The sequence below is a fragment of the Odontomachus brunneus genome, unplaced genomic scaffold (assembly GCF_010583005.1).
Source record: "Odontomachus brunneus isolate Ranch 3 - 2012 unplaced genomic scaffold, Obru_v1 Obru_scaffold_118, whole genome shotgun sequence".
In the NCBI taxonomy this organism is placed as follows: Eukaryota; Metazoa; Arthropoda; class Insecta; order Hymenoptera; family Formicidae; genus Odontomachus; species Odontomachus brunneus.
The window spans coordinates 274,672-286,104 of record NW_022639568.1 but is presented as its reverse complement, the minus strand read 5'-3'; the positions used below and the strand labels follow the sequence as shown (position 1 = coordinate 286,104).

Here is an 11,433-nt window from a genome sequence, read left to right as displayed (position 1 = left end):
TTATTCAAGCAAGATGTTGGATATACAAATGTCTTTTTTATATATCAAATTCATGAAACTCTTAGCTTCTCATCGATATACAAATTTATTATTTCAAAATGCATTCCTTAAAAAAAATTCCACTCTCCGTCCCAGCTTATGTACGACTTACTTCTACGTGTCGGAAGTGTGCTTTTTCCAGACCGCTAGAAACAATTTGGCCGGTAACAGGACCGAATTAAACGTATCGACACCCCCGCTTTGCGGCGTCCATTACGACCGTGCAAAGTCGGATTAGATTTAATCGAAATCAATGACGCTGAGTTGGGCGGCATGAATGTATATATTGTCCTCTCACACGACGCATTCGTACGTTTGTGTTTACGATTCTTCGCACGACGTGCGAAGTTTCGTACGAACCGGATGAGAAGAAGACTTGGTCTTTTCTGAACTCCGCGATTGATAGTCGTCGATTGTCATCGTCAATTATTCTCTCTGGAGAGCGACCTAAGTGGATTTGATTCTTTTCTCCTTATGAAGAAACTCACTCGTAAGCCAACTCGAAATGCGCCGTGCTGATGCCACCGACCAAATACACTGTTGTGATCAGACAATCGTGCCTAAATGTCAAACATGACGGTCGGGCGAATGCACGATTGATTGTAACAGGGATGTTACGCAATCAAGAGCTCATTCTACCGACTCGATATTTCTCAATATACGTACACGACACATACAACATACATTGTGCACATACAACGGATATACACAGCATCTTTCGACAGTTTTAGCAGAAACCGAAATTGGGAAAAATCATTGATTGGGAATTGGGGAAAATCACGACACTATGCCGCCTTATTTTTTTTTTAGTAGGATCAGAATATAAATAAAAATATGAATGAGAAAACACATGACATGAAATACGTACCACATGAAGTCGAAGAGAAGCATAGGAAAAATAATAAGGCGGTATTATATAATTACTTAACGCTGTCTTTTGCTTCTCTGACTGTCGGAAGTCACCATTATTAATAATGGTTCCTGGAAATTTGTCTCAAGTAATTAGATTTGTATTAATAGCTACTATTTGAAACTTGTTTCAGCATACGTAGACTTGAAAATCAGATGAGTTTTTCAGTTGAATTGCAACCATAGATATAATTTCATTGAAGAACTGGGATTAACTTTGAATAAAAATCTGTGTATCTAACATAAGATAAGTTTTAGATGACAACTATTAATATTGGTCTTAAATTTGAGTTTAAAATTAGATGTGCTTTTCAGTGGCATCGCGATAACGTCACGCATACCATATGATTCAACGGCAAAAAATCAAATTTTTCTGATCTAAGTATCTCACGTGAGACATGCTTCGAATAACGACCATTAATACAAGTTTACAGATCGCAATGGAGATACATCGTGTGCGGTCAAATATATATACTTTACGAAATAGAGTGAAGAGAAATAAAGCCATATTACAACATAATTACCAGCATTAAAATATAATTAGTTTTCAGGTGCACAGCACGTCGTATAAACGCATGTCGTCGAAGCGTATTCAAGTCGTATTGTTTCAATGATTGACGATTTTAACGACCGCGTGATTTTTCGCAAGATCAGTTTCAAAGCAGCGAAGCGCAAGTCGAAAAAATCGATTTATCGACGGCCGCCACCGTCGAGTAAGTTCCAGTCATTGTATTTCCTGCCAAGTACGCTTGTCAACGCGATTTGAAGTATTATGTACGTTTCATATTCGTTATGCCTTGTCACTGCTAATTCGCAACGAACGCAGTGCGAACGAGTCACAGTAGGAGGAAGAAAAGGGAGATGCTATTGTCGATGTTTCTCAGTAAAGCTTATCTTCGCGTCTAACGTAATGCCTGGGATGCATTATGTAAAAGGTGGATCTATTTTTACGCAGCGTCGTATTACTGTTATGTGCGTACACACACACACACACATACATATGTATATGTATATTTATGTGTGTGTGTATATATATATATATATATATATGATACACTTAAAGTTTAAGATTCTGAAAAAAGCACGACTCTAACACACTCGGATCGTCGTAAACATACACGTTCCAAACTAATTCCAACCAGTCTTCCTTTGAATTCGCTGCGGTGTAATACACGCACATACACATCGTCGATTGCTTCGCCAATTAGGGAGAAGCTGAGTTCTCTTCGATATGAAGTCATGCGAGACACAATTTGGAAGGAACCGATGAAGAAATACCCTAATTTTCTTCCTGCTGCATTTGTAATTCGCGCAACAACTGCGCCCGTTGCTTCTCCAATTCGCCCTCAGAGAGCTCGTGGTGCTCGTTGTTCTCTGTGATGGATCCCTCACTGTGAATCGATGGCCGTCTATGTTTGTCTTCCTTTCGCTTCCTCTCCGGCGACTCCTCGGAAGACGGAAGCCTCGAATGCGAGCGCTGCGAAGATAAAACGGACATTTGTTAAATTTGCAGTTTAATTCTTCGCTTCACTTGGAATTGTTGGAAACAGATTCGCGGCGGCAACCCCGAAATTAAATCAAACATTTCTTCACACCGTGAAAGCTTAAAATTTCACAGGTTGCAGTTTAATCAATGAATTTTTCGCGATTCCGAGTGGAAGACACAGAGTCGACTTCGCAATTGAAACTTCTAGTCTAAATACTTGGCCAATTTGATTAAGTAATGTCTTATATAATACGTACGGAATGACTGCGACCTCGCTTCTTCTTGTTCTTTTTCCTCTTAGATTTCCTCGTCTCTGATTCGGAACTGTCAGACTTGCTAGGAATGCTAGGAGAGTGCGACTTGTGCCGTTTCTTTTTTAAACCTTTCTCGCTGCCTTCGGAGTCCTGTTCAAAGAAGTTAAATGTGTTATATCTTTCGCGATTATACATTAGCAAGAAAAACGATTGTATTCAATGACACTTACACTGTGCGATCGTGATCGCGATTTGCGCTTCATTTTCTTCGTCTTCTTTTTCTTGCTTCTGATGTGGTGATGACTACAACTCTCCTCGAGCTCGTGCTGGTATTCCTTGAATATTCGTATCCGTTCGCTCTCCAAGGTAATCGCCTTAAAGTCTTGTTCCTCCTCGATTTTAGCTCTCACTTCATCCCACGTCATTTGGTAGTCTACGTTGAGCGTTTTCAACAAGTTCCTGAAACCGGTCTCCAATTTCTTGAACTTTCTCGTCTCCTCCTTCACACGTTCTTTTTCGCGTGCCTCTGCCTTCTCGAGCAGCAAATTATAAGTGAGCTTCACGTTACCCGCATCCAAAGTGGCAGACTTTCGATCTTCGCATACAACTGTGGCGAATTCCTCGAAAGTTGTGTTTACTTGCACCTCGAAGTTTTTGTCCTTGAGTATTTCGCGGATAATCTTCTTCTCGTCGTGAAAGCGCGATTTTAAATCTTCCACGTAGAATTTGAAGAGATCCAAAGGGGTGGAACCTGATTGGCCAAGCATTGCAGAGAACCGAAGATCGGCTGACAGCATAGGATACAATTCCACCCATAGCGACATTGATGTAAGTTTGCCCTGCTCATGAAGCTCGTCAAGTAAATACTGAAACACAAGGCAATTAAGTGCAGGATACAAAAATGCATAAGATAGCCGATAAATTGAAGTAATAGAGGCTAACTATCAACTTATACTCACTATGAAGGCGTCCCGGTTTTTTCTCTCTTGCCGTTTTCTACGTTTTTTCTCTCGCTCCCTTTCCTCTTCCTCGTCCTTCTCCAACTGGCGAATGTGGTTCTCGAATACAAGTAACGCGTCTTCCTTATCCATTTCTAACAGGTCTGCATCTTCTGCGAACGCGGAATGCTGCAGCAACAACGACTGCGCCTCTTGCCATGTAGTGCGATAAGTCACTTCGGTCATAGTGTCTAAGACTTGCGCTAACCTCTTGGTATTTCTCTTCTTCAGCTGCTTCGCCTCCTCCTTCTCGCGTTTCGCCAGATTAAAAATCACGTCCTCGTAGATGTCTCGGCGATCTGAGTCGCCGACCGATCGCCAAACCTCCAAGGTACCAAATAATTCTTCGCATTTGTAATATTTAGTTGTGCTCATCATTTTGTCGTTCTCTAACAAGAATTGCTCCAAGTCCTCCTTAGCTTTCTTCAATCTGTTAAAGAAAGAAACAAATATGCTATTACCGTATTCTATATTATGTTTATTTATATTCTAGGATGATCCCTTGCTAAAAAACATTATATAAGTTTATGATATAAGAGAAAACTTATATAAATGGAACTAATAACTAATAAATACAATTTCAGTTGGAGTATTAAATAAATGAAGCAGCATTTACCTGAGTCTCTCTTGTTCGCGCTCTTCCTTCAGTTTCTGCGTCTTGTACGAGTTGAACGCCTGCTTACGCTCGTTCAACTTCTTCATCTGTGGATACCTGGGGTCGTTCTGAATCAATTTAACCGCTTGCTCCCACGTAGCGTTTGACGGTACGTCTCGTTCCCTTAACAGTTCCTTGAACGCTTCGACCGCCTCTTTCTTGTCTTTAAACTGCATCTTTGGTTCAGGCGTGCTGGTGCGACTGTCGTTGGCCGAGCCTTTCGCGGAGTTGCTGTCTTCGTCTGGTTTCGCAGGCGGCGTCGGGATATTGATGGCAGCAAGCGTGGCTGCCATCGCTTGTTCGATCGCGGACTTTGCACCCGGCTCAGGAGTACTGGTCTGTGATATCGTCGAGATGTTCGGAGATAAATGTTGAATTCCAGTAGGTACCATATTACTGAAATTATAGAAAACTTGTTAGCATGTATATTGGATCTCCAAGAGTTGGAAATGAATTCTTATCTAAAAATAATCTTAAGAGAATTGAAATTTCACTCACGAATTTGTGGCATTTGCCACGACCGCCGCAGCGGCCGCGGCGGCTTCCTCAGCCAAAATCCGAGCCTTCAACTCTTCCAATTCTGGCGGGATCGTCCACCTGGACTCTTTGCTGGTTACGTTGTGATAATACACCTTGCCGTTCTCCAGCTTGTACTCTTTCCATGGACATTGCGACAGCAACAATTCACTCTGGGTTTTCAGCTCGTCCGGCTTCTCCCACAGCGATTGCTTCGTCACGCTGTTGTAGTAATACGTTCTGCCATCCGGTGCCTTGTGCTCCGACCAGTCGGTCTTCTTCTCCGCCGTGGACATCGTCGTAGTGGCCTCGTTGCTGTTGTTGGGCGAAGGTGGAGGTATTCCCGACCCGGCTGTTATCTGGGGTGATGCGGCGGCTATAACGTGAAAGAAAAGAGAGAACGAGTCATCGTTTGAGTGAGAGAGTTCAGAGCCTCTGGGCAAGAACGTTCGCACTTTAAGTTGCGTTAAGTGTTAACTGTAAACTGTACTATGTAACAAATAGACTTAGATCAACGCACAAGGAAAATCTTATTATAACAGAAACAATCATGCGTGATCAATCACCTAATCACTTATAAGAGATAATATAAAATACATAAAAAATGTTTTATAATAAAAAGAAGCTTAAAAAAAAACATAATAAATTAACATCTTATCAAAATTATCATTCCCATTTCTACAATATTCAATACTGCTTATTCATTTAGTCATTGCGAGAACTAAATAAAGAAAACATAATGTAGAAATCAGTAACACAAATTTTAATAAGATATTGCTTTATTAGATATCTATCTACTGATTATTTTATAATAAAATACTTGATATGTTTATCTCATGATATTGTCTGATCACACAAAATCAAATTTTTATGTCACAATTTTTCTTTGTGCATTGAGCTAAGTTTACTGTTACATACAGCCTTCAATTTATAGTCAGCACTTAAGCCCTGACCTTGCTTCGAGGGGCTACAAGCCGTAAGCAAATTGACTAACTACGGTTGATTATTCCAAGAAGATTATTCTTGGAATAACTAGCTAGTCAATTTACTTACGGTTTAATCCTGATCCACAGGCTTGTTTTTTGTCAAATTGACTAACCACAGTCAATTCATGGAATAATCGACAGTGGTTGGTCAAATTGCTTATGGCTTATGGCTTAAAGCAAGATTGTGAATTTGGGCTTACAACATATAGCCCTTTAAAACAAGTTTGCGATTCGGTGCTGACATAACTTTAAAGCATTACAGACGTTTCTGTGCGGACGCTCTTACACTTCAGATTTACAGATACACTTAGCCATGGATATTAACCTATAACTCCAGCCTCTGGAGGAGGTGCCGCGGTGATAGGGAAGGTAAAACCCGGCGGAGGTATGGAAAACTGAGGCGGCATTATACCCGGAGGGCCTGGCGGTAAACTAGGAGGGGGAATGAAGGGTGCCGCGGGCATAATGGGTGGCACAAAACTAGATGCGAGATTTGGCGTGGCTGGTGGAAATCCTGTCACGGCGGCGGGTGGTGGAATACTGTCGTTCGAGGCCTGGCAATAACGTAGAACGCAACAATGTGGTCAGTCAGTGAAATGCTGCAGTCGGTGAAGTGCGCGATCTCGAAACGTCAATACGAGCATCCTTCGCGCATCCACTTGTCCTCGCGTTTTGTCCCTATGGGGATGAAAGACGCGAGGACAAGGCGAAGTCCCGGAACGGCGTCTTTTTTTAGCCCTTGTCTACAACCTCGCTTCAAGACGTAGGCCGTAAAAGGTAGACCAATTGCAGTCGATTATTCTCCTACAAATCGACCATGGTTGATCAATTTCTTCTGGCTTACGTCTTAGAGTAAGGTTGTGGACAAGGAACGGCGCGCGCTGTCGTTAATTCGTTATCGCCGCTGTATTGATGGATCGTTTCGAAGTGGAGAAATTAATGATCTTCAAACTCACAAGAGCGTCCTCGACTGCGACGGGAGCCGGCTCCGCCCAGGGACGACGCTGAAACGCCGATCGAATTCAGTCTTCCATCGCGAGTTCGCCTTCGCTCGAGACCGAACGTGTGTCGGAATCGCTCGTCTGTTTTTTCACGTCGAAGTGTTCATGAAGTATTCTACGTGTCTTCGACCTCCGGAGTTCCAAAGGAAGGATGGTCGCATAATGCAATGTTTGGATGTTTGGAGATTAAATTAGGTTAGGTTAGGTTTCGTCTCGAAACACAACGTGGAAGACTGGTGTTATCTCGCTTTTCACTGCTGCGATTTCAACGCAAACGCACTTCTGGCCACTCGTGAATGACAGGAATTCGATCGGTTTCGATCGCTCCCGGAGCGACCCGAACGCGTCTCGAGTCGAGGACGTTGCTTGATTAAAAAAAAAAAAGACAAGTTACACCAATGTTACTCTCGATCTACATGCCATTTGTATAAAGAATTCGTCGAGTGGGAACTCCGCCAAATGGAATTTGCGACCGCACACACAATCAAGGCACCGATTACGACCGCGAATCTGTCGCTTGTAAACAAATTACAATTTACAACTCATAACCTAAGCGTTCCTCAACGCTTGCATCAGCTCTCTCGTGACGCACTGAGGTGGTTCGACGGCTCGTCAAGTGATGGCAGTCGTGTACTCTAAACTCAATCGGTAACGTAAAAATGTAGCTGCATTCCGAAATTCACTGCCGATACTGAAAATCTATAGTTTATGTTAGGATGCGTTCAGATTCCCCACCCGGGTGCACTCTATTACTAGAAACACTATAGTATATGTTACATATACTATAGCACTTCTAGTAATAGAATACACCCGGGTGGGGAATCTGAACGCAGCCTTACGTATACGGGAACGGTGCACTTGGACACGGTGCATTTGGACACAGCCAATCACAGCACCGTGTGATTAGAGACATTTGTAGGGTCCCTTGGAACAGCGACTTGTGATTGGACTGTGTCCAATTGCCCCGTGTTCAACTGATATATACCCTACGTATACTTTAGATTTTCAGTAGTGGCAGTGAATTTCGGAACGCAGCCTGTATGTTGCCCGAGAAGTTTGACAGCGGGAATATTTAGATTCTTCAAATTAAATATATGCACTAATTTTTACTTCTTTTCTCGTTGATTTCATCAAACTCTTCACTAATCGTTAATTATTTTATTCTGCTGGACGCGATGATTAAATCGCTCGATTTTTGAAAACCAAGCATGAAGGCTCATCGGAACAAAAATATTAGAATAATATTTATTATTATTTAACATTTACACAGTGGCACTAAATGGTCAAATAACTTATAGATGCATTTGATGTTTTTATCGTGTAACAAACTAATAATACAATAGTTCTTATTTCTCTAACGAATACTCGCTAATTGAAGAATGATACAGAGCCGTTGCCTGCAAGGTTTGTGAATTGGCATTGTCGATTCGCACGACGACGTAATCGCCAGTCTGTATCTCCCTCGTAGAGTCTGAATGCCGATTGATCGGTATAATCGCGGATGGTAGTAAAACTCTTATGTTACCCTCGTTCCTACCTTGCAGGTTCTGATCGGTTCTTCTGCTTGCCTGTTAGTAGAATAAATATATTTTTATATGTAAAGTCCATTTTTTCGTTATTGAATCATAAATGAAATTTGTGAAATCCGTACTTTCTCACTATCAATTATTGTTATTAAGCAATAGTAATTAACTAACGTGTAATAAATGGAGAATACTTACACCTTGCACGAGCACGAGCTGATGCTGTCCTATCTGTGTCTTGTTTAATTTCTCCACCTCTCTTCTATACAACGTCCCCATACGAATCGCACGTTCCGCCTTCACATGCGGCTCAACGTCGTCCTTGTACCGTCGATGTGCCGTAGTTTTCTGGGAAAAAAACAAGTCCATGCTAAGTTACAAAGTTACTAAGTTACTTGAACCAATTCGCACTTAATTTTCCGATACTTAAAACTATTCAGAGAAAATTTTGTATTGATTTACGTTAAGTTTACGATCAATACAGAGAAAAATGTACCTCACGCATACTGTAAGAGAACAGAAAGGCACAATTGTATTTGACTTGCTCTATTAGCGATAACGTGTCTTGAAACTCCTCCTCCGTTTCGCCGCAAAAGCCAGCGATAAAATCACTGGAAAGATACACGTCAGGAAGAATTTCGCGTATATTGTGGACCAGATTCAGATACGCTTCCCTGGTGTAGCCCCGTCGCATTCTATCCAAAACCGCGGAATTGCCGCTCTGAGCGGGTAAGTGAATATGTTTGCAGACGTTTGGCCTCTCGGCGATCAGGTGCAACACCTCGTCGGGGAAATCCTTAGGATGTGGCGACGTGAACCTGCAAACATAATATTCCGAGTAATTTCGTGTATTGGGCTAATTAACGACATAATTAACGTGCATACCTAATTCTCATCTCCGGATCGATTAAGGATACCTTGTCCAAGAGATCACAGAACCTCAGGCCGCCCTTCTTATTTTTGTAAACCGTCTTGAAACCCTTCGCGAGATGAGTCTCTGTGTCAGCGGATACGACAAAATCTGAGCGCGACAAATCTCTGTAGCTGTTCACATTCTGTCCGAGTAAAGTGACGCTTTTTACACCTTGATCTGACAAATGTCGCACCTCGTCGAGTATGCTCTCAATCGGCCGGGATCTCTCCCTTCCTCTCGTGAACGGTACAATACAGTAGGTGCACATGTTGTCGCAACCTCTCATTATGGAACTGTAAATTATGAGTGTATGGTTACACACAAGTTTTTTTGATTAAAACTATTTCTAAACATATGTTTAGAAAAATATATATATACAAAATATCAAAAAATATATATTATTATATATACACATATGCTTCAGTAGAATCCTGATTGAGTCTAACTGGCGTGATATCTGCGTATGTTTCATCAAAGGACAATATAACATTAACAGCTGTTTCGTTATCCGTTATTGCCAGAAGTCTTGGTAGATCCTTGTAACTGTCAGGGCCTGCTATCACATCTACAAGCTTGCCTTTATCTAATATCTTAGTTTTCAAACGTTCAGCCATACATCCTAATACAAAAAAGAATACAAAAGGAACTTGAGTTTACAAGAATCAAGAATTTAATTAAGAACTGTCTTAACAAAGCTCACCTAGAAGACCAATCTTCATAGGCACACCAAGCATTCTCCATTTCTTGTTCCTTATAGCGTTTAAGTACTGCAGCTTGTTCCATACCTTTTGCTCAGCATTATCCCTAATGGAGCAGGTAATAAGCAACACAATGTTAGCATCCTCCATATTCTTTGTGTGTTGATAGCCATGAGCTTTCAATATCGACCATATTACCTCAGTGTCATTTATATTCATTTGGCAACCATAAATTTCAAAGTACACTAGAATAGAACAACAATAATAGTTGCAAAACATAAAAATATAATCAACTGCACAACAAATATCTAGAATACCTTTTTGATTGTTTCCACGAATGTCTTGCACATATGGAATAGGTTCCTCAGTGGGAATATCAATGCTGGATGGTTCTATAAAATCTTTTAATGAAGGTCCATCTTTAATTAAACTTTTAATTGGTGTTTGGCCAACAGAAGTTCTTTCTGTTGCATTTGTATTAATTGTGGCAGCATGTAAAAGCACAGAGGTTTTGTGCATTGCACGATATATATAATGACGATAAGCATTTGTATATTTTTGTTGTCTGAGAAAATGTCTGACACAGTTTCCACAATGCATCTTGATATAATGGATTAGAACCTGAAAATAAAATCTTTTGTCAGAAGACAAAATTAGGCAAAAATAATATGTTGTGACTTGTTGTCACCATGCTTTCAGTCTTCCCCAAAGACATTTATAGCTATACAGCACATAATATTCTTATCTATATTCTTTAAAAAAGAAAATTTCTCTTCTTCTTTTCATTCTATTTATTTCACATTCCAAATAATATTCCAAAAAAGAATTAAGGGTTAAGTGCAAACATGACTTTTCTTTACGGCAGTTAGCACAATATGTAATTTTCAAAAGTTAGATTACAATTAAGATAAAATAAGTAAATAAATAAATTATAAAGGCATAAATTTAGATTAAGTATAAAAGAAAATTTATACATTTAAAAGCCTGTCAAATTAAAAAACAGCAGATACAAGGTGCGTTCGGGGAGCTCGCTATTGTCGCTATTCAGCGCCACCGTGTCACTCTATCCTTGTTGTTTATCCAATAGCATGTTCGACTAGCTCTGGGTTAACCCACTGTGGGTTATTCAGCCTACGTTTATTGGTCGAACAAGTACTTATAAGCTTTATGATTGGCTAGTAGAGACTTATGACGCGATGTCACTCTGGCGGAATGTCACTCCCCCAATTCGGTGGAGGAGGTACGACGGGTTGACGGTGACTACACCCTGCTGAAGCGAGAATAGAGCGTAAAGATATTTTTACATGAGAGCATCGAGCGTCGAGCGTAAAAGCGATAGCCAATCAACATGCCACTTTCCGCAAGGACTACAAGTATACTTCTGGAACCTGATGCGTTGATTGGCTAACACTTTAAAGCTCGACGCTGGAACGCTCCCATGTATTGATACCTTAA

The 11,433-nt window shown here is 40.9% G+C and overlaps 1 protein-coding gene across 2 annotated transcripts; it reads right to left on the bottom strand.

The window, feature by feature from the left end:
• Positions 1-66: 66 nt before the first annotated feature.
• On the bottom strand, positions 67-11,217 carry LOC116849538 (pre-mRNA-processing factor 40 homolog A). Of its 2 annotated transcripts, XM_032826773.1 has the most exons (15): positions 10,953-11,217; positions 10,296-10,599; positions 9,981-10,223; positions 9,692-9,899; positions 9,253-9,573; positions 8,864-9,185; positions 8,566-8,715; positions 8,236-8,412; positions 6,169-6,397; positions 4,840-5,233; positions 4,303-4,737; positions 3,648-4,116; positions 2,919-3,554; positions 2,692-2,838; positions 67-2,425 (listed from the first exon to the last, which is right to left on the bottom strand). In XM_032826773.1, exons 2-15 carry the CDS (start codon positions 10,576-10,578, stop codon positions 2,228-2,230), a joined length of 4,212 nt encoding a protein of 1,403 aa, XP_032682664.1. In that variant the 5' UTR covers positions 10,579-10,599; positions 10,953-11,217; the 3' UTR covers positions 67-2,227. The 2 variants fall into 2 exon arrangements, with proteins under 2 accessions (XP_032682664.1, XP_032682663.1); XM_032826772.1 differs by lacking the exons at positions 8,236-8,412; positions 8,566-8,715; positions 8,864-9,185; ... (3 more) ...; positions 10,296-10,599; positions 10,953-11,217 and adding an exon at positions 7,265-7,454.
• Positions 11,218-11,433: the final 216 nt, after the last annotated feature.